This window comes from Argentina silus (assembly GCF_951799395.1).
Source record: "Argentina silus genome assembly, chromosome: 21".
Taxonomy (NCBI): Eukaryota; Metazoa; Chordata; class Actinopteri; order Argentiniformes; family Argentinidae; genus Argentina; species Argentina silus.
Window position 1 is genome coordinate 10,271,970 of NC_139675.1, and position 22,544 is coordinate 10,294,513.

The window sequence follows — 22,544 nt, forward strand, 5'->3', positions numbered from 1 at the left end:
GTTTGTGCTGTACACCTATGTCATGTCAGATAGCATTCTTATAGTCACATTGTAGACTATAAGCCTACCTGTAGCCATTCAACAGATGTCTGGTGGACATTTGCACGCCGTGTGTGTGTGTGTGTGTGTGTGTTTCTGTGTGTGTGTGTGTGTGTGTGTGTGTGTGTGTGTGTGTGTGTGTGTGTGTGAATTGAACGGCAAACACTGTCAGACACTCAGACATACCTTATAGAACACACAAATTCCACCCAGGATTAACCCCCCCCCCCCCCCACACACACACACACACACACAGATATCTATGTACCAACAGTAGGGCACGTCTTTTGAAGGTATTACAGCAACAATGAATGTCTTATCCCCAGTCTAACACCCCCCCCCCCCCCTCTCTCTCTCTCTCTCTCTCTCTCTCTCCCCCTCCCTCCTTTAGTCACGCCATAGGATATATTACAGTTCCTGTAAGAGAGGAGGAGATGGTGTAACAGATGTGTGTGTGTGTGTGTGTGTGTGTGTGTGTGTCTGTGTGTCTGTGTCTGTGTGTGTGTGTGTGTGTGTGTGTGAGTGCAGGTCAGCACTTGGGTAAGGTCATTGAGGTGAGAAAATCTGGATATCAGGTAGCAGGAAGAACATATTATACAACACACACACACACACTCTAGCGCCAGATGTGAGGGTATGTCTCCGGTATCCAACGGCCTCTAATTGCTTTTCCAGAGACAGCGACCAGCTGTTTTATAACAGAGAGAGAGAGAGAGAGAGAGAGAGAGAGAGAGAGATATTCTATAGGGATGTTTTGCAGACCTGGGTGGGGGTGGGAGGGGGTGTCTCTCCCATCAGTCAGTCGGTCAGGAAGGAAGTTGTTCGAGCAGGGTTAAAGGCTAAAGGTCAAAGTGGAGAGAGGAAACGTTTGTAATCCATCTACACTCCCCCGGATTTGTTCCACACGTGTTTGACACCGCTGTGTCTCCTGAAGCGAGTGGTTTGGAGTCACACTCTTGTGATGAGTAGCCCAGCCTGACACTTGAAAGGCCTAATGAGGCCCTTGAATGACATGAGCTGGTCCTCTTGGTTTAATGGTATATGTCTGGGTCATCCACCTCCACCAGCCTCCCCTGGTCCTTCACTGACTGTGCTTCTTGTGTATACCTCTTGGTTGGGTTGGTGTGAGCAGTATGGGTATGACACTGTGCGTGCGTGCGTGCGTGCGTGCGTGCGTGCGCGCACGTGTGTCTGTGTGTGTTTGGAGATACTACTGATGATAGTGTCAGTGATCGGTTGTAGGAACACTTTAGTTTCTACTCTGCAGGCATACAGAGTTGAATACAACAAAGGATGACCACTCACTCCAAAGGAAGAGTTACTCTCTCTCTCTCTCACATACACACACACACACACACACACACACACACACACACACACTCTCTCCTAGGCCCCCCACCCCCTGCCAGTGTTGAGGGGTTAAATCAGTCTGTCACATTCCATCCCCCTGCTCTCTAATCTCCCCCTGCCACCCACAGTCCCCAGGCAAGATCATACACAGCCCAGGAGTGTGTGTGTGTGTGTGTGTGTGTGTGTGTGTGTGTGTGTGTGTGTGTGTGTGTGTGTGTGTGTAAATGGGGGGTGCAAGGGACTTTTTTTAACGAACACAAAGACACACACACACCTAAAGGCCGATTCATGCTTCATGGACAACAATGCAACAACGCAACCTGGGGTCTGCGTAGGTTCGCGACCTTTTGCAGAGGAGGTTGCACAGGTGGTCGCGCACCTCTCTCTTGATTTCTCGACAAACAACCGGCCAGGTAGATGTTTCACACCATTGATTGGTTGGTTAGGGAATGGAGGCGGAGCTGAAATAGTTCAGGACTGGAAGAAGATTTGGGAGAAGTTTGTGCAAATGAAAAGAAAGCTGAAGAAAACAAAGGCAAGTGGAGCTGAGGCTGGGAGTCAAACAAAGCACACCTTCCTCGTTATGCTCTCCTGGCTGGAGGTCTTCATAAAGCACTGAGAGACCAAGACAAACCATCTGGAGGTAAATACAGCCAGTCTTTGTTTACTAGCTAGCTAGGTAGCTAACTAGCTAGCTAGGTTAGCTAGCCTAACTAGCCTACAGAACAGTCTGACTTCTGCTACCCTAACACCACTGCGCGCAGGCGACGCAGAAGTGTGAATTACAGAGTGCTTGCGACAGTGTTGCGCAGCGCAAACCGCATACTAGTTGCACAAGTGACGCAGAAGCATGTAGAGGCCTTAAAGGAATGTGTTTTACATCAGTCTTTCTCTCCTCTTCTGTCACTTCCATAGAAGCAGTGAAGATAAACTGATACTGTTAATCTACTCTGTAAATAAGTTTAGATATGGTTGTCCAACAACACCCAATGAAATGATATATGATAAGTTTATGCATCACTTAGGAGTGGTAACACACATTTACCCTGTGTGTGTGTGTGTGTGTGTGTGTGTGTGTGTGTGTGTGTGTGTGTGTGTGTGTGTGTGTGTGTGTGTGTGTGTGTGTGTGTGTGTGTGTGTGTGTGTGTGTGTGTGTGTGTGTGTGTGTGTGTGTGTGTGGATGGATGTATGTGTGGATGGATGTGTGGGTACTGTAGGCAGCTATAATCTCCAGATTCCATATCATTAGCAGGCAGTTTGCTGTGGAATGTTCTGGCAGGCAGTGCCAGCTCTGGGCTGTATCAGGTTGTCATGCACACACACACACACACACACACACACGCACACACACGTAGGCATCCAAACCACAGGCTTGTTTCAGCCACACTGGCAGAGAGAGTGAGAGAAAGAGAGATTGCCATGGGAAGTTCTGATAGGAGGAAACCACTCATCATGACATTCCACAGCCAATCATAACGTCAAAAACATCATCTCCTGATTCTGCCGCTTGCCTGTGATAGGTGTTTCCTTACTCAGGGTTATGAAACGGTCTGAGGGTTTTAGGGTTCAGGGTAAGAGTTTGTGAGTGTTTGGGTTTGAGGGTAATGGTTCTGGGGTTAGGATAATAGTTTGGGTGTTTGGGTTTATGGTAAGAGGTTATAGGGTAAGAGTTTGAGGTGTTTTGGGTTTTAGGGAAAATGGCTAGGGTCAAGAGTTTGGGGTTAAGGGTATAGAGGTTTGCGTTTAGGATAATATTTTAGGGTGCGTGTGGTTCAGGGTAAGCTTCTCCGTGTTTCAAGCTTGGAAACAGAGAGAATGTGCATGTGTCTTCTCTACTATATGACTTCCTCACCTTGCCTCCGTTCCTTCCCTCCCATTGAGTGGACGAGGTAGGCATCCACACCACACAGCTTTTTACCACTGAGGAAAGGACACAAGGGAAGGAAGCAAGTGGACACCATTGACACAGGGCCAAAGCATCCTCCTCCCTTAGGATAGATGCTTCACTTTGACCAGTCTTTAGGCACATTTTCCATACACAAATACACACAGGTGGTAATTCAATGGCATTCCAGATTCCCAAAAGCACTCAAATGACTACTCTTTCCTATTCCTTGAACTGTGCTGAAATAACACCCACACACACTCTTTTTCTTTCTTTTTCTTTCTCTCTCTGTCCCTTTCTATCGTTCTCTCCTTTTATCTAGGATCAAAGCACCCAAGAGATGCAAGCCTCATCATGTCTCTCCCATTAAGAGAGGAGATGTCCGTGTCTTCCTCGCATAACATGCATGCACAAACACACACACACACACACACACACACACACACACACACACCTACACCTACAACTCAGAGATCACAACCCCATTAGAGGCCCCAGGTCTCAACCTCCACAAGTATCAACATGAGGTGTGAATGAATGGAAAAACAATTTCTGACAGTGTTGCATACCAGGCCAGGTTTTCACCTTGGCACATCTGTTGACGGTCACCACCAGGCTTTGACCATCTTGGTGTGGTGGCCACTGGTGGCCGACTCTTAGTTCAGTACCAGGCTAATTTGAATATCGATGTACTTAGAGAAATGGAGGGTGTGCTGGTTGTAAGACAGAGAAAGGACCATGAATGATACTTTGTCAATGTTTTGTCCTGTTTGTCAGGTTCAAATCCATGCTCCATCCCTTAACATTTCCTCACCCCTTCAATCCTCAACTCCCTTCCCCCATACACACGCACACACATACACACACGCGCGCACACACACACGGACACACACAAACACTGAGAGCGGTGAGTGGGAGGAGTCAGAGGTATTGTTCTTTCTGTGGCTCGAGGTGGCCTGACCCCACACCCTGCCATTCGGCCCCTACCATTGGCTCACTGTTACCATGGCACCAATCAATGGCAACTGCCCCGGCAACAACAACAACATAGACGGTTCGGAGACATGGCTTACAGTAACAGGACCTGAAGTGACCCCCCCCCCCCTCCCATTATCATCACACACACACACATATGGCATTTATATATGCTGCGACACGCCCACCTCTCCCGCCCAACACACACACACACACACACAAACACACCCACCCACCCACCCAAACACACTATCCAAGCCATCACATGACATGATCCATAAAAGATGCAATTGTAGTTCATTGTCTATAGTGACCAGTGGGGCTGGAAATGGGGACTTTTACCATATACCATTAAATCTAGAGGACAAGCTTGTAGTTCAAGGGCTACAGTACATGTGGCCTTTTCAAGTCTCAAGCAGGGCTACTCATCACAAGAGTGTGACTCCAAACCACCTCTGATACACCTGCTACAGGAGACACACACAGAGGCTTTCACTTGAACAGCCTACACCTGCAGACAGCATGCAGGATCACTACAATGACAGGCTTAACTTTGCGTGTGAGATCTCTAGCCTGATTAATGTGCATGGAACACACACACACACACACACACACACACACAGATGTGGCTTGATGGACATACATGGGTTGTTGTCACCACCTACGATATCGCTGTCGGTACAGAGTGTTCTACAGGTGTGTGTGTGTGTGTGTGGGTGTGTGGATGTGTGTTTGTGTGTGCACAGTGTTATAATCTCTCCTTTGATCATTGAAATACACACTCACCTAGCGGAAATCCTACTGACCTTAACATAAACCTGAGCTTAATCCTGCTGAAACACGCCTGTCTATAGTCACACGCACGCACGCACGCACGCACGCACGCACGCACGCACGCACACAGACACAAAGACACACACCAAAGGCAGGTAAAATATCATTATCGGGTAACACCCTAGATAACAATGACATCATCTGTTTCCCGTAACTCACCTTCCCAACTGTGTTTCCAAGCTCAGTTCAACACCTCACAGTCACAACTTTGTATACTATCATACTTTGTGCACTATTGGTGTTTTTCTTTCTTTTGGCAGTTTAGAAGGAAATCATGCTGTGTCTTTTAGCTCCTTGGTAAAATGAAAGAATGATGAATGAATTAAATGGATTATGTAGGTATCATTCATACCTATGATATGCAGGTCTAATCTAATGATCTTGATATTACTAACATATGAATAATTATGATTATTATTATTATTATCATCTTCATTATTATCATCATCTATGATCCATACCCAGAGCTATGGCACAGGGTTGGGGGTCTATGTGTTCCACTAGTGCTGCTCTAGCTCCATCCAGTGGACATTACACCTCATTACACACACATACACAAACGCGCACACACACACACATATATATATATTCAAACACAATAGACACGCATGTAGTTATAGACATCATTGATTGAAACATGAATTATTGCTCTTTATTGGTCTTTGGTGTTGCCTTACAAACAGCAAACGTATAAAAACAATCATCTTCTGATATGTTGATTAAAAATGACTGATAGCATTAACATGACATTAATCAAGAAAGCTGCATTCTTATGTAATTGAACACTCTGGGTTAGCTACCTTGGATATACACAAGGGTTAGAAGATAAAGCCCTTATAGACCCACAATCACTCGCTCACTCAGTCACAGCCAAACGCCAATGTGTGCTTTGGCAAATCAAGCTTTTCTATTGGCTTGTCTATGACTCAGTGAGTGATTGACAGCTCTAAGACCACTAAGAGCAGGGGTCTCTTCATGTCCCGCCCTGGTAGGGTTATCGTTGTGGTTATGCGTCATCACCGCCGCAGAGTAGGAGGAGAGCCTTGCGGTAGTCACCAGAGGTGTCACCCTGTAATACACACACACACACACACACACACACTAATTTAGAACTGAATATGATCAGTGTATCTTGCGAAGCAGCACCTGTATCATAGATGGTGTGTGTGTGTGTGTGTGTGTGTGTGTGTGTGTGTGTGTGTGTGTGTGTGTGTGTGTGTGTGTAAGGGGGTTACCAGGATCATGGAGTGCAGGGAGCAGGCGAACATCCTCCTGAACTCAGCTCTGATGTCCAGCATGTCCACCTCACTACGAGACACCATCACTCTGATCAGGGTCTGGTCATCAGTTCCGCCCCCCTGGGAGACACACACCTCACTGTCACTATCACTATACACATACACACACACACACACACACACACACACACACACATGAACCTACCCACGCATGCACACATGCACTTGCACACACATACACGCACACACATACACACACACACAAATGCATGCACACACTGACACATATATACATACACACACACACACACACACACACACACACACAGCATTTCATAGCTGTCAATCTCTCAGTAGAATACATTCAATGTATGTTAGTTTACAAAGATGGTCTTCTGTATTTTCGTTTTTTTGTCACAGACATTACTTTAATGCTCCAGTAGACGGAGCTCTTACCAATACCTTCATAGCATAGTATAAGGTCTCAGCAAAGTAGGCTGGCACACTCCTAGCACACTTCACTACGGGAGAGAGAGAGAGAGAGAGTGTGTGTAAATCATCATCATCATCATCATTTGTGTATTGAGTATTCATCAAAATGAATACTGTTTGATAGGTATTAATATCAAGCTGTGTAAATCATCATCGTGTGTGTGTGTGTGTGTGTGTATCATACCAACGGCTAGCAGTAGGTCTTGCAGGCTTCCTGATGTCTCCCTCTTAACGCTCTCCTCCATCTCGTACCCTGCCAGCTTCATGTAGGCATCGAACACTGAAAACACACACACAGCCTTACAGAGTGAGTGTGTGTGTGTGTGTGTTCTCTCCCTGTCAGCGCCATAACACAAACATATCTCTCTTTCTTTCTGTCTCGCTCACTCTCGCACACCACACACACACCTCTCTTCAGGTGTGCGGAGCTCCTGTTTCCCAGGATGGTGATGAACTGCTGTTCGTCAGTGCCGAACTTCTTCTCCCCTGCCGCGAACAGGGCCTGACACCAAACACACACAACTGTTAAAACACACAACTGTCTTCTTCGAACTCCCTCTTTTTGAAGTCACCTCTGTTGTTAAAATGGATAGTTAACCCTTTTTGAAGTTGGATTTAATGAGCTGACAACACAGTAGGTCAAACCTTTAAAAAGAGTGAACTATCCCTTTTAATTCCCTGTATCATGTCAGAGAAAAACACTGTCCAGTAAAGTGCTTGTACATTCTTTCACCACTAGAGGGCGTTACACCGCCGCCCCCTCACAAGGGTGAAGCTGCACTTACACATTTCCACCAATAGGTAGAAACCTTTTATCAGATTCTCTCACTCAGTATGGTGAAACAGTTTCTCTCTTACACAATCATCCACAATCTCTCTTTCCAACAGACACACACACACACAGATTGTTGTATTTTACTCTTTATCCTTCATTTTATAACCACACACGTGATTGTCACACACATACCCTGGAGCAAAATAAAACACAAAGAAGTCTTTGATGGAGTAGAATGATCACATTACTCACATATTTCGCTGGTAGGCTGATCATCACTTACTCACACACACACACACACACACACACACACACACACACACACACGCAGTCTTACCTGTGCGTCACTCTCTACGGTCCCCTCCTGTACTCCCTGCTGCCTGCTGGCCTAGGAGAAGACAGAAGACAGATCTATGTCAGACACATCTAGACTGGCATCTTTCATCTGCACTGGGGTGAAATACCTAGAATGGACCACCATGTTGCTTTCACCTGTCCTGTGTTATCTGGTCTGGGAAGACGAAGGAGAAGTGAGGAGGAGAGGAAGTTTCTTTAGAAATGTATTTGGTACTGATATGAAGCTTCGAGAAGCAGAAGGTGAGAGGGGTCACCCCCTGACCTTTGACCCCTTGACCCCTCACCTGGAGCAGGATGACCAGCAGCCTCTGGAAGTGCCCGGACGTGTCCCCTGTTACATCCTCCTCCAGGTCATCATCGTACTCTAGAACACACAGAGTGATCGTCATACTCTAGAATACATCAACATCACAGAGGAAAATTGTGCGTGTGTGTGTGTGTGTGTTACCCTGTTTGTAAGCAGCGATGATTTCCTTGATCTGCTGGCCTGTTCTGGAGGCCAGGACCTCCACCAACACCTTCTCATCTGTCCCCGCCCCCTAGAGGTCAGAGGGCAATGTTACAGCTTCTGTCTCTATCTATCTATCTATCTCTCTATTTACTTATTTCTATCTGTCTGTCTGTCAATCCATCCATCTACGTTTATTTCGTTCTACCTACCTTGATGGCGTCGCGGAGTAATGTCACATCATAGGAGATGGGCGCAGTCATCAGACCCACGATGAGTGTCTCAAACTTTCCCCCAAGTTCACCCTTCAGATCACCTACCAAATCCTGGAGAGAGAGAGAGAGAGAGAGATATTATGTGTTGGTTGCGTTGCGGTCTAACCTCTAACCTGGCCATGCAGGGTCTTGTGGTTGTATAATAGTTGTTGTGGCGGAAATGTGACATGTAAGACGTTGTGGTTGTGGTTGTGGTTGCCGTCTAACCTTGCCATGCAGGGTCTTGTAGGCAGCTTTGATCTGCTGTCTCTGGCCGTTGCTGCGAGCGGTCAACAGCTGCAGGATGGAGTCCTCATCCGTCCCTACGGTAACAACAATAAGGATTACTCATCTGTCCCTACGGCGACCACTACCATAGTTATGAAATATATATATAAAAAACTGAATGGAGATTTATGTTTTTTTCCGGAACACTAAGGTAATGATTCGTGACAGAAAAATGTGAGTCAACAGCTGTCTGGGACTCCTTAGAGAGAGCAGTCATGATTCATTGATAACTGTCCTCTCTCAGGTCCTGTCAGAACATTCCATTGAGAAACACTCTCTGTCAACACATCCCTTACAACAAATTATATACACACACGCACACGCACACACAAACAATAACACACGCACACCAACACACGCACATACACACCAATATATATACGCACACACCCATGCACACACACACACACACACATAAACACACTCACCCAGCCCTTTCATTGCCTTGTACAGTGTCTCCGCATCCTCGTTGCCATTGAAGTTTCTGCTGGCTTTCACGCTGCCTTTGCTGGCCTATCAGAGAAAAGGAAAGGCGAGAGGAGGATTGTGAGTAGTGCAGTTTATGGCATTCTATTATGGCAGTCCTGGAGAGCTGTGGAGTGCAGTTTATGACAGTCCTGGAGAGCTGTGGAGTGCCTGATTCAACTGATCATGGTCCAATCAGTCAGTCAATCAAGCTTTATTTATACAGCGCCTTTCATACAAAATTGCAATACAAGGTGCTTAACAGTAATAAAATTGAAAATACATAAGTACAGAACATACATACATACATACATACATACATACATATAGAATAGAAATAGAAATAATAATGGATTAAGAGTAAATAATGGTAAATAAAAAGAAAACAAAAATAGAAGTGCAAATGGGTTAAGAGAAAACTAAGCTAAAAAGGTGTGTCTTGAGGTTTCTTTTAAAAGTGAAAATTGTGACACCCTAAGCTCATGAGGTTGGTTATTCCAGAAGCGAGGACCATAGACACTAAAAGCTGCCTCCCCGTATTTCTTTGTCCTCGCCCCGGGTATGACTAAAAGACCAGTGTCAGAGGACCTGAGAGGTCTCGATGGACTGTAAACTGAAGGCATATCTGACAGGTATTCAGGCGCTAGACCATTTAGTGATTTTGAATACCAGTAAAAGGTTCTTGAAATCAATTCTAAAACTGACAGGCAGCCAATGAAGAGACTTTAAGACAGTTGAGATGTGTGTTCTTCGTCTGATCTTGGTCAATACACGTGCTGCTGCATTCTGAATGATCTGTAGCTTGTTTATAGCTTTTTTAGGAAGACCAGAGAAGAGAGCATTGCCGTAATCTAACCTGTTAGTGATAAATGCATGCATAAGTCTCTCAGTATCTGCCTGGGAGAGAAATGGTTGCACTTTGGCAATATTTCTAAGGTGATAAAAAGCGTTTTTAGTGATATTACTGATGTGTGATTCAAAATTCAAATCAGGGTCTAGAAGTACGCCAAGATTTTTTGCGAGGGGCTTGGTGTTTTGTGCTAGTTCATAGTTTCTCTCATTCGACCTTTGTTCCGATGATTAAGACCTCCGTCTTATCTTTGTTTAATTGCAGGAAATGATGGGACATCCACGAGTTGATATGATGAATGCACTGAACTAGTTTATCAATAGGGCTGATGTCATTGGGTGATAAAGAAATGTACAGTTGTGTGTCATCGGCATAGCTATGAAAATTAATTCCATGTTCTCTGATAATGTTTCCTAGAGGCAGCATATAGAGACTGAACAACACAGGTCCCAAAATGGAGCCTTGAGGGACCCCACACGTTATGCTAGTGTTAGCTGAGGAGTGTTCACCAAGGGAGACCGAAAAAGCTCTGCCGGACAGATAAGTCCTAAACCAGTCTAAAACGGAGCCAGAGAGACCAACACAATTTTGTAATCTGTTAGTAAGGGTGTCATGATCAACTGGATCAAATGCAGCGCTTAAATCTAAGAGTACTAATATTGTGAGTTTATTGTCATCCATATTCATTCTTAAGTCATTTACGATCTTAACTAGTGCTGTCTCAGTACTATGGTGGGGACAAAAAAACAGATTGAAATTTCTCAAGTGTACCGCTGAAATGAAGGTAATCATTTAGCTGTCTGAATACTAGTTTCTCAAGAATTTTACTTAAAAAGGAAAGGTTTGAAATTGGCCTGAAGTTATTTAGTACTAAAGTCTTAATAAAGGTGGTGGGGATGGGGTCCAGAGACCATCATTTGTTGATTAGCTGTGTCAGGTGTTCATGCCGGGTTGGAACTAAAACCTACTCACCCAATAGATCCAGGACCAGGGTTAGTGACTCAGCCACGTTTATGAGATGTCAAAAACATGACACTCTGGCTGTGATTGACTGGAAAATATTATTAATGTTCTTGAATGTTGACATTTCATAATGATAATGTGATAACACCCCCTATTGTGTGTGTGTGTGTGTGTGTGTGTGTGTACTGTCTCTTCTTTCTGTTGAATAAACATCGTAAAGGAAAGTAGAAAGAGAGCCTCTGGATACCCAGTGCTGTATCCGGTGGCAACATATGCTCATATATTTGATCATAGACCTTGTAATGTGTGTTATATATGAATATATACATGTCTAGGTTATATTTATAGATAAGACCCTGTAATAAGGTGTGCTTGGCACCACCTGTTACACCCATGGCTGTATCCGGTAGCTACTCACTGTCTGATATAGTAGTGCTATAAATACTGTGCTGTGTTGTAGATTTACTAGAACTGTATTTAACTGTAACCAGGCTCACCGTTACCGGGTTCACTATCCAGAGGAAACATGTCATGTTGTGGCGAAGGAGAGGACTGCATGCTAGCTGATGTAACATAGAATTATAGATAAGACCCTTTTGTAAGGCTTTAGAAATAGAATATTATCATTCTATTCGATCACTTTATTCTATTATTCTATTTCTATGCTCTACCTATAGTACCTGTACATGGCTGTATCCAGTAGTGACGTGATGATGTGGCTAAGGAGAGGAGTGTGTTAGCTAACTGCTTTGTGCAGTGTTGTGATGGGGATTAGCTAGCACGGTGTTTAGCTGTTAGCAGAGAGACACTGGTGAAGGTAGAGAATTAATGAGCTCTCTGGTCTCATGGGTGAACAGGCTCATCAACACACCCCATGGTGACACACCATTTTAGTTTCAGCACAATCTCATTATCTGTCTACACACACACACACACAAACACACACACACACACACACACACACACACAGCTTTCAGTATAACCTAATTAGGGCATCTTGTTCACCAACACACGCACACGCACACACTCAAAGTTACACAGTCCCTGGACAATCATTCCACATGCATCAGAATCAATACAGGTACACTCACTCATGCTCCTAAGCAAACACCCTCACCTGAGAGAGGGGCTAACTTTGAATTCGATACTGTGATAACATTGTAATAATGTTTGAGTGACTTGTTACTGTTTAAACGTTTCAATAGACTGATTAGCCAGCACAACATGTAGACTGAGTTTGATGACCACATTCTCTCTTGGCTACATTATTTAAAGAGGAAAACCACGGGAATGTCTTTGGAATGGTGGGCAGAACAGAATTCTGACTCTGGAAATTTGGAATGCCCAAAACAAGTCGCTATAACAACCAGGGTGCTGTCTGTCAGTGTGAGGAATGCCAAGAAAACATCCGCCTCCCGACTCTCTCTCTCTCACACACACACACACACACACACACACACACACACACACACACACACACACACACACACACACACACACAGCATCACGAGCTGACTGAGATCTAATCAAGGCACTGGTGGCTTGTGAGACAAACAGGAGAACACAAGAGGTGTAGAGGAGTCAATCAACCAGGAATGACAAAAAAAACAGCACAACACACAATGCAACACACACACACACACACACACACACACACTGCGATATTTTACCCAACCCCGAGCCCCAGCTGACCCTATAGGCCCTGAGTCAGCTCAGTCCTAATGCAAACATTCTAGCTATGCTGGGCCCCTCTCCTCTCTTTGTGTCCAGAGAGACACATTCAGACAGGGGGGGGGGCAGAGGAGAGAGCGAGAGAGAGATTGACACAGAGGGACAGAGTATGTGTCTGTGAGAGAGAGAGAGATGAAACAGGTGATGAAAGAGACAGTGGGAGTGTAGAATGCGACAACAAGCTTGGCTAGACCACCACACAGAGACAGGATACATAAAGAAGCCATCCACATAAATCAGAGCCTTGAGTCTGTTCTACTTGCTGTATCTATGTTCCCCTGGTACAGACAGCCCTTATCTCTTGATCCCCACATACATTTATTGGCCTAGCCGTTGCCACGGAGAACAATCCACTCAGCCAAGCTTCCTTCATCAACAATATGAGGAAATAGTCCCTTTAATACTGTTCTAAGGTCAGTTTTGTGGTTGTTCCCCTTCTGTTTGAGGTTCACATAAAGGGAGAGTCAGCTGATCGTAGATCTGGACCAGAGGACAACTCCTGGCAAGACTCCGCTGGCTAGTTTATGCTTCAGATAAAACCGTTTACAGTCAACTGATGTTTTAGAGTTCCAGTCTAAACCACAGCTCTCTGACTGTCTCAGGCAGGGTGGACGTGATATTAGTTACCAGGGCGATACATTTGAATAATTACAAAACTAAACAAATGCAAAATTGCCCTGTTTATTGGCTCTCCTCTGTGTTCAGTCTGTTGACCCCACCCTGCCTGTCTGACCAGGAGATGGGGGGAGAGAGAGAGAGAGAGAGAGATCCATCTGTTTCCACTACTAAGTCAGAAAACGTCTTCCAGAAACGGAAGAGAGAGAGGGAGAGAGAGAGGGGGACCCACCCTGGATGGAGTAAAGCCCACATGTATGAGTCATACACTGAACTTCACCAAAACTAAACTGCCGATTAAAATAAATTTCTACACACACACAAAAGGCCATAAACTGAGAAGTAGGTTCCTCAAAAACAACAGCTGTTTTTAACAGTAAAACATGACAACAGATTTGCAGTAGATTATATAATTCAAAGAATTGGTTCACAACTTCTACGCGTACAGTTAGTAAAAGTTGGTTTCATAGTTTTGTCATTGTTTCATTGCAAGATATTGCATAATTAACGGAATTAATTATTTGTATTTTCAACACTGCCTATTGTTCTGAAATAAAAGCCAGGCTAATGACTATTTCATAGGGAGGACAATGGGCGTTGCCGTGGATAGGGTTTCGGATAGGCTGTCAAAGTGAAAAGTCATTGTCAAAAAACATTTGCATAAATAACGGAATCATATTGCACTCTTTCACTTTAAGTTATTTTTTCATTACATCATCAGTTTTTAAAAACAAAAACGGAGCAAAGTTATCTTACCATCTTGACAGTCGACCTCGGTTTTATTCAATAAGGAAAGATGCGTCGTCTGTACGAGAGAGAAAAAAACCCCATAAAACAACTGGATTAAAATGGCGTCATAAAGTTTCCACTTTACAAACTATTGTTTAAAGTCAGGAAATAAGAATGAAGTTAAATTTGCCTTATTCTGCACTACTTAAGTGGAACTTTTGCTAGACTACACTGCAGTCCTATATGCGCCGCTCTGCCAGAATCCTGTCCAAGCTCACCGCATCCGTGTAGATACCTAATATTTGCACAGGTACAGTACTACATCACCTGAGTGAAATATAAACAATGTTGGAATAATAATAATAATATAAATTGTAAGTTCAACAAGTCTGGCATTAACTTACCGGAGGACAAGTTTGGGTTGTTCTGACACGGCACCGGGCTCGCAGTGAAAGGAAAAGACAGGAGAACCGGGGGTTGGGCCTGAAACTATAAACTCCGCTGTGCGTATGGAACCACACCCAGATGACTAACCACCTCGCGCAAAGCTCCACACACAGCAGTCTGGGAAATGGCGTTTTTGATTACGATTGTTTTCGTTTGCGGATCAAAGTGCATTGTTAATGTTTAACTCGTTATTTAATCACTGATTAATAATCAATAAGTTAATCGTTTGTGATAGTGGCCTTGCCTTCTGGATAAATGCCAGTCATTCTAGTCAAATGAATGATCTTGAAAATCAATCACCACACATACACTCAACGGCCACTTTATTAGGTACACCTATTCAACTGCTTGAACTTAACCGCAAATATCTAATCAGCCTATCACATGGCAGCAACTCAATGCATTTAGGCATGTAGACATGGTCAAGATGACCTGCTCAAACCGAGCATCAGAATGCGGTAGAAAGGTGATTTGAGTGACTTTGAATGTGGCATGGTTGTTGGTACCAGACAGGCTGGTCTGAGTATTTCAGAAACTGCTGATCTACTGGGATTTTCATGCACAACCATCTCTAGGGTTTACAGAGAATGGTCAGAAAAAGAGAAAATATCCAGTGAGCAGCAGTTCTCTGGGCGAAAATCCCTTGTTGATGCCAGAGGTCAGAGGAGAATGGCCAGACTGGTTCGAGATGATAGAAAGGCAACAGTAACTCAAAGGTTGGTGGTGGAATGGTGTGGGGGATATTTTCTTGGCACATTTTGGGCCCCTTAGTACCAATTGAGCATTGTTTAAACGCCACAGCCTACCTGGTATTGCTGACCATGTCCATCCCTTTATGACCACAGTGTACCCATCTTCTGATGGCTACTTCCAGCAGAATAACGCACCATGTTACAAAGCTCACATCATCTCAAACTGGTTTCTTGAACATGACAATGAGTTCACTGTACTCCAATGGCCTCCACAGTCACCAGATCTCAATCCAATACAGCACCTTTGGGATGTGGTGAAACGGGAGATTCGCGTCATGGATGTGCAGCCGACAAATCTGCAGCAACTGCGTGATGCTATCATGTCAATATGGACCAAAATCTCTGAGGAATGTTTCCAGCACCTTGTTGAATCTATGCCACAAAGAATTAAGGCAGTTCTGAAGGCAAAAGGGGGTCCAACCCGGTACTAGCAAGGTGTACCTAATAAAGTGGCCGGTGAGTGTAGACCACTGTTTAGTTACTCAATGGATGGGGGCGCACTTCCCAGTCGATCACCTGAGATAAGTAAGCCATTGAAACATTTGTGATGACTGTTTTGGAGACTGTTTTGTTCTCTCTCTTTTTTATTTTCGAGTGAAGTGCATTGTCTTTGTATGTCTGTGAGTACTGTTTTAGAGACTTTGTTTTCTCCCATTTTGTTTTTGAGTAAAGTCTCTGTATCTTGTGTTACTCTACTTTCTAGTAAAGATCCTTTTGTTTGGTATCGCTCCCTACTCGTCTGCCTCCTTTATATGCACCGCACCTGGTTCCACTCATCCTACCAAAACCTCACACTCAAGACTCAACATTTATTTCTGAACATGTATTATTCGGAAGGAGGTAGAATCGCTGTGACATTTATAACACATTTATGACATGTATTAATAACATTTACTATTACAACGGACTGAAGCATTAACATAACTTATGCTTGGCACAACCACTCAGAAGAAAATAGAAAATCTGATGTTTGGACATTTGGATGCATCATTCTTAATGTAATCAAACTGAAACCCACACTACTGCTGTGGAAACATACATATTTGTGGCACGCACACACACACACACACACACACACACACACACACACACACAGGATACATATAGGTGGAAAACACAAGTAACTCTTCTCATCATTTAGTCCTAAGTTCATTTAGGTCCCAGTCCTCTGTTGGGTGTGGCCCAGGTGTGCCCCAGATGTGGGCCAGGTAAAGGTCAGGTGAGAGGGGGTCAGGGTCTGTGGGTGAAGTGTCGTAGCTCTCTGAAGAGGAGCCAGAGCAGCAGAACCAATAGGAGGAGGAGAGAGAAGAGCAGACACAGGTACATGCCAACACTCTGCTTCAAGCCCTGTCTCACCGTCATGAAATTCCCAGGGGCGGGCATGTTGTTAGAGGTTAGAAGGGAAAAGTCAGGGGTCGTTCAGAGGATGAGTGAGATGAGGAGTCTGTACTCCAAGATGATTCTTTCTTCTGTCAGGAGTGACCAATAGAAGGAGTGTGTCACTCCTGGCTTAGTTCTGGTGTTTCTGTCTGTAAGAGATCCTCACACACACACACACACACACAGAACCAAACACACAGACAGTGTGTGCCCTCTCTGCCTCTCCGCCTCTCCACTTCAGTTCCTGATGAAGGCTGTGATATATTGAAACACGTTGATTTTCAATGTAATCATTATGATAAATAATATTTGTCTATTAAACATCAATTGTCCTCCAAGAATGGCTGCATATTCCAGACACCTCCAACATGATCCTCAGGTCCTGCCCGGGAGCCGGACAGTTAAGCTTTATCCTCTGTTCTCTTCCTCCAAGACCAGCAAAATGCCAGAATGTTAAATACCTGAAATCTTGGAATCCTGTTCTCTCCCTCTTCCTTTCTCCTCTGCTAAAGACTGCTAATGAAAAATCACAACCAGTCCTCTCTCTCTCTCTCTTTCTCTTTCTCTCTCTCTCTCACACACATACACACACACACACACAAACAAATGAGCATGTACGTGCACACACACACACACACACACACACACATGCACGCACACACATGCACGCACACACACACACACACAAGAGATAGGATCAATAATTCGCCCATCATCACATCTGATTGAAACCAATACCCCAATCACAATCCACATCAATATGTAGTATTAGTCTCCCAACATGGCCCCTAAGGGGTCTCATAATATGCCTGAAGTACTTATTTAAGTTTTAGATATTTAAGAATATGAAAAAAACAAAAAAACACTAAAGAGTTAAAAAAAAATCAGGCTACACTAGGCCTTTGTAAGATTTCATACTCCTGAATATTGTACAACACTGTTGCGCGTGGCTTGGAAGCTTCCACTAAATGTTAGACTGGGTGAAACTATTCCTCTAAATTACACACACCTTGTATGACCGAGACCTCACTGCACAGGTGAATGGGCAACAGCTTAGTCTCGTTGCAGGTTCACTGTTTTACCGGGCTGTGTGGTCTTTCTTCTGTCCTGTGGTTAATCCGTCCCCGCCCACCCACCCCCCTCTGACTGCAAGGAATGGATATGACCGGTGGCATATGAGCAGCGTGCATTCGCTGCCGCAAGCTTCACACTGTTGCAGAGACTCACCGACGCTACAAACGTTACCGACCGGCGAGACCAAAACTAAACTGCCGATATGGAGTGGAACCCGATGGAAATAAACCCCGAGGTGGGAGAAACTACCGTAATCTTATACCGTTCCAGGCTGAAATATGTTCGATCAATCTATGCTGACTGACGAGACTCTCTGTTTTGTTTCAGATGCTCAACAAGGTACGTAGACGCTGAGTCATCATGTGATGGCGAGCGTGTTTTGTTTATGTGATCATGTTTTTATTGACCAGGTAAGTGATTGAGAACACGTTATCTTTGGCAACAACGGCTTTGCACGGAGAGACACAGGCCAGACACGGAGGCAGGCACAGTTTGACACCTATTTGACACAATAAACACCGTTGCCGGCAGAAAACCGGTAAACCAGTTTAAATAATAAACGATAAACACAGACTTCAAAGAAACATTGATTGAATGGTTGTGGTGTTCCAGCCTGGCCTAATGTCTTTATCTTGAACCGGAGAATCCTCCTACGCGCCCGGTGTCTGGGCTGAAGGGTGTGGTCTGAGGGATGGACCACGCGCCCTCAAAACAGCATCTTTCATCCGACTCTGTTCCTCATCTGATTTAATTGTAGAACCGTGGCCTGCCTATTTGTCCTTGTGTAATTATAAGGCAATGAGGATAAGACATGAGCATAGCCTATTAGCAGAAAACATCAATTTATGGGTCGGCTAGGTGTGATTAAGTGTGTGTGTGTGTGTGTGTGTGTGTGTGTGTGTGTGTGTGTGTGTTCGTTCATTTGTGTTCGTTCCAGATGCTGAGTAAGTTGGGCGTGGGCGGAAGCTGGCGTTTTGTGGACGTCCTGGGGCTGGAGGGGGAGCCATTATCCTCGGTCCCAACCCCGTGCTGCGCCGTGATGCTGCTCTTCCCTCTCACACAACAGGTAGATAATGGGGCTGCGGCTGTCAAAGGGGGGGGGGGGGGGGTCACGTGAATGTGGGTCTGTGTGTGTGAGGGAGAGAGGAGGAGGAGGAGGAGAAGGGAGGGAGTAAAAGAAAAGAGAGTGTGACAGGGCTGTCTGTGTGTACAGTGGTGGACAGGTCTGCGTAAGAAGGATAAGTTGATAACAGGCATTACTGCATGTGCAACCAGCCACAACGCCTCAAGACCAGACGCATGATGCATCTATGATTTATGGTGTCTATGGGCTAGACCATTTATAGGCTAGGGCTGTGGTGGAGCGATGGTAGATTACTGCACTAACAAGCTGGTCAGTGAGTGACTTCATCACAAACACTGACTGTGTGTGTGTGTCTGTGTGTTAGCATGAGACCTTTAGGCAGAAGCAGGAGGCAGGTCAGAGTGACTCAAAGACCTACTTCCTGAAACAGACGGTGGTCAACTCCTGTGGCACCGTGGCTCTGCTGCATGCAGTCGCCAACAACAAAGCCAAAATGGAGTTTGGTGAGTCTAAACAGAACCAAAATGGAGTTTGGTGAGTCTAAACAGAACCAAAATGGAGTCAGTTGAGTGGAATTGGGTGGAACTAAAGGTGCCTTCCTGAGCAACATCCCATGAACAGCCCCGACTAGGTCAAGACCTAAAATGAACCCTTACCTTAACCAAATCCTTAACCCTAACTGAACTATAACCACATTCTACACATTCGAAATTCAACATCAGGCGTGTCCCCATCATTTCTCATGAGGAGAAACAGTATCCAACACTGAGGCCCTCAGGAAGAGCTGAAGGATCAATAGTGTTGCAGGGCATGGCAGCGGGCAGGGCTGTTAGGGTGGGGTGGTTGTGGAGTGGTTCTGGGAGATGGGGAGGGTGGTGATGTAGAGAAGAAGAGAGGCAAATATGATCTGGTCATTAGACCTGATAAATATTAAACATGCTATGAAGTTATTAGTCATTATTGATTGTTATCGTGTGTGTGTGTGTGTGTGTGTGTGTGTGTGTGTGTGTCCATTTTCTGCTCTGTCTCAGAGGGTGACTCAGCTCTTAAGAAATTTCTGGACGAGACTGCTAACATGGCCGCTGATGAACGCGCTAAACACCTGGAGAAGAACAAGGTAACACACACACACACACACACTCACTCACTCACATCAGACTGCGGCCAATGTTAAAAGCAGGTAACAGCCTCTGGCATATTTTCAGCTTTAGGTAGGAGCCCGGTGCTATTTGAAATCCTTTTTAGACAACTAAAGCCAAGCGTCTCGGGTAATTCAGATGAGGATGTTTTCGGCAAACAGGAAGTTGCTTGAGGAAAAAGCTTTAAGTCCAGAATTGGTTGATTTAAGTGTTAGGGTTAAGTTTACTGTTGGTTAGGGTAGGGGTCAAGCTTAAGGATATTGTTACTGTCAATAAGTACACGGCCTAACACTGGTGTTCGGTAATGTGTACTTTTCATATGCGCCACTAAGGGGCGCCAGACACAAATAAACCAGAGCCACAGACATCTATTGTGTTTGACCCTTGAGGTTTCATGTATGAGTGGACAAGTGTGAAAGGAAAGGACATCACCCTGGGCTGTTCTCCCAATCTTTCTATTTGAGCCACTAAGGGGCGCCAGACCTTATGTGATAGGTAGAAGTGCGTGATATCAGGCCATACCCTGGCCTGCTTTGTCTTTAAAAGTGTGTGTGTGTATGTATGTATGTATGTATGTATGTTTAAATGCAGCCTATGCTTCTCTTTCCCGTCAGGCGATCCGAGAGGCCCATGATGATGTGGCTGCTCAGGGTCAGTGCAGGGTAAGACTCCTCCTCCAACCCCACCATCAACTGAAACTAAACAACTCATGTTATGTATTATGTATATTCTGCTCATCTTTCATCTTTCTTACTGTTTGTCTTGTTCTTTTTCGCTTTCTCTATGTGCCTCTCTCTCTCTCTCTCTCTCTCTCTCAGGTGGAGGCAGACAAAGTGAACTTCCATTTTATCACCTTTGTCAACATGAACGGACAACTTATTGAGCTTGGTGAGTGTGTGTCTGCATGCATGCGTGTGTGTGTGTGTGTCTGTGTGTGTGTGTCTAAATGTCATAATGCGATGTTGTTGTTCCGCAGATGGGAGGATTGAGGGACCAGTGAACCATGGAGCCACCAAGGACGACTCTTTTATAACGGTACCGCTGATCTCATTAATTGACCAGACTTTTATCAGTGTACTGAAACCCTCTATATACTGTATACTTACACTGTATCCCTTTCTCTCTCTCTCTTTCTTCCCCCCCCCCCCCCCCCCCTCTCTCCAGGACGCAGCATCTGTGTGCCGTGGCTTCATGGAGAGAGAGGAAGGGGAAGTCCGCTTTTCCGCTGTGGCCCTCAGTCACGCCTAGAGACCCCTGTACTTCCAGAATACACACCAAAAACCCAAAGCACACCACATCACACACATCACACACATCACACACACACACACACACACACACACACACACACACACACACACACAGTATGCACTGGACACAAACAGTATACACTGAACTCATACATGCACATTACAGAGATTTACAGGCACAGCTGTATGCACTTGATATCACACACAATGTACACTCAGAACATGCATACACACACACACACACACACACACACACACTACACTCACTCACCGCTGCACGTAGGTAGAAGCTTGCCCAAGCTGCCCAAGCCTTGTATGTGATGATGTCACTTTGCAATCAAAATACTGCTGTTTGTTTTTTTCTATTGTATTCTCTGAACTTTTCAGATCCCGTCACTGCCTCTAGTATGAGTGTGTGTTTGTGTGTGTGTGTGTGTGTGTGTGTGTCTGTCTGTCTGTGTGCTCACTGGATTGTTTCATAGACTGGAGATGGACTACAGTATAAGTGCCTTAAGTGGCAATAAGGAACGAAGGAGAGAGAGAAAGATGGAGGGAGGGAAAGGAAGAGAGAGAGAGAGAGAGAGAGAGAGGCAGCATGAGTGACGTACAGTCGTGGATAGTGTTACTTAAGGATCTCACTGTATGTCGAAGTGTGTTTGTCAAAAGCTGTCGCTGTTAAGAGCAGAGACTGACGCTTCTGTGTTTTAGGATTGGGCCAAGACGGAATGAAAACGACTGTTAGAATGTCATGACGGGCTGTTTTGCAATTCCTTGCCTTTCTGAGTTCTAACTTCTGAGTTCTAAGTTCTGAGTTCTAAGTTCTCTGTTGTGCTGTGTGAAGATGACTGTGTTCTAGAAGGACTTTGTTAGCCGGGCTGTGGTGAGAGATGATACTGATGGGTTGACGTATGTACTGGTAGGCTGCGCTGCGCTCCAAACCTTTTGCCTCTCTGCAGCTTCCCAGATGTTGTTGTTGTAGTTCTAGTGGCCATGCAGCTGTCTGAACTGTCTCAATAAAACTACAACCCCAACCTGACACAAGCGTCTTCTGTAGTTTGTGTGTCTGGCTCTGTCCATCCATGTGTGTGGGTGTGTGTGTCCATGGGGGGGGGGGGGTGTCGTCTTGAATG

General features: G+C 44.9%; 2 protein-coding genes across 3 annotated transcripts; one reads left to right on the forward strand and one right to left on the reverse strand.

Annotated features, from left to right (window-relative positions):
• Positions 1-5,719: 5,719 nt before the first annotated feature.
• Positions 5,720-14,772, reverse strand: anxa5b (annexin A5b). Of its 2 annotated transcripts, none has more exons than XM_083692745.1 (13): positions 14,693-14,772; positions 14,316-14,364; positions 9,364-9,448; positions 8,876-8,970; positions 8,606-8,719; positions 8,394-8,484; positions 8,230-8,309; positions 7,926-7,976; positions 7,222-7,315; positions 6,998-7,093; positions 6,784-6,842; positions 6,319-6,441; positions 5,720-6,152 (listed from the first exon to the last, which is right to left on the reverse strand). In XM_083692745.1, the coding sequence occupies exons 2-13, from the start codon at positions 14,316-14,318 to the stop codon at positions 6,090-6,092; spliced, it is 954 nt and encodes a 317-aa protein (XP_083548871.1). In that variant the 5' UTR covers positions 14,319-14,364; positions 14,693-14,772; the 3' UTR covers positions 5,720-6,089. The 2 variants fall into 2 exon arrangements, with proteins under 2 accessions (XP_083548871.1, XP_083548870.1); XM_083692744.1 differs by having other exon boundaries at positions 6,778-6,842.
• A 3,371-nt stretch (positions 14,773-18,143) lies between these two features.
• LOC310821023 (ubiquitin carboxyl-terminal hydrolase isozyme L1-like) lies at positions 18,144-22,438 on the forward strand (the record flags this gene model as incomplete). Its single annotated transcript, XM_083692865.1, is given in 10 exon segments — positions 18,144-18,176; positions 18,269-18,286; positions 18,289-18,351; positions 18,879-19,007; positions 19,390-19,528; positions 20,057-20,142; positions 20,779-20,826; positions 20,983-21,052; positions 21,141-21,199; positions 21,329-22,438. Coding segments are annotated over 10 exon segments (729 nt in total). The 3' UTR covers positions 21,413-22,438.
• Between the last annotated feature and the right edge of the window lie 106 nt (positions 22,439-22,544).

Coding starts and splice junctions, on each gene's coding strand:
- anxa5b (XM_083692744.1), bottom strand. Junction 8,310..8,393: donor CATCGCTGCTTACAAACAGG/GTAACACACACA, acceptor TGTGTGTTCTAG/AGTACGATGATGACCTGGAG. Junction 6,843..6,997: donor AGACCTACTGCTAGCCGTTG/GTATGATACACA, acceptor TCTCTCCCGTAG/TGAAGTGTGCTAGGAGTGTG.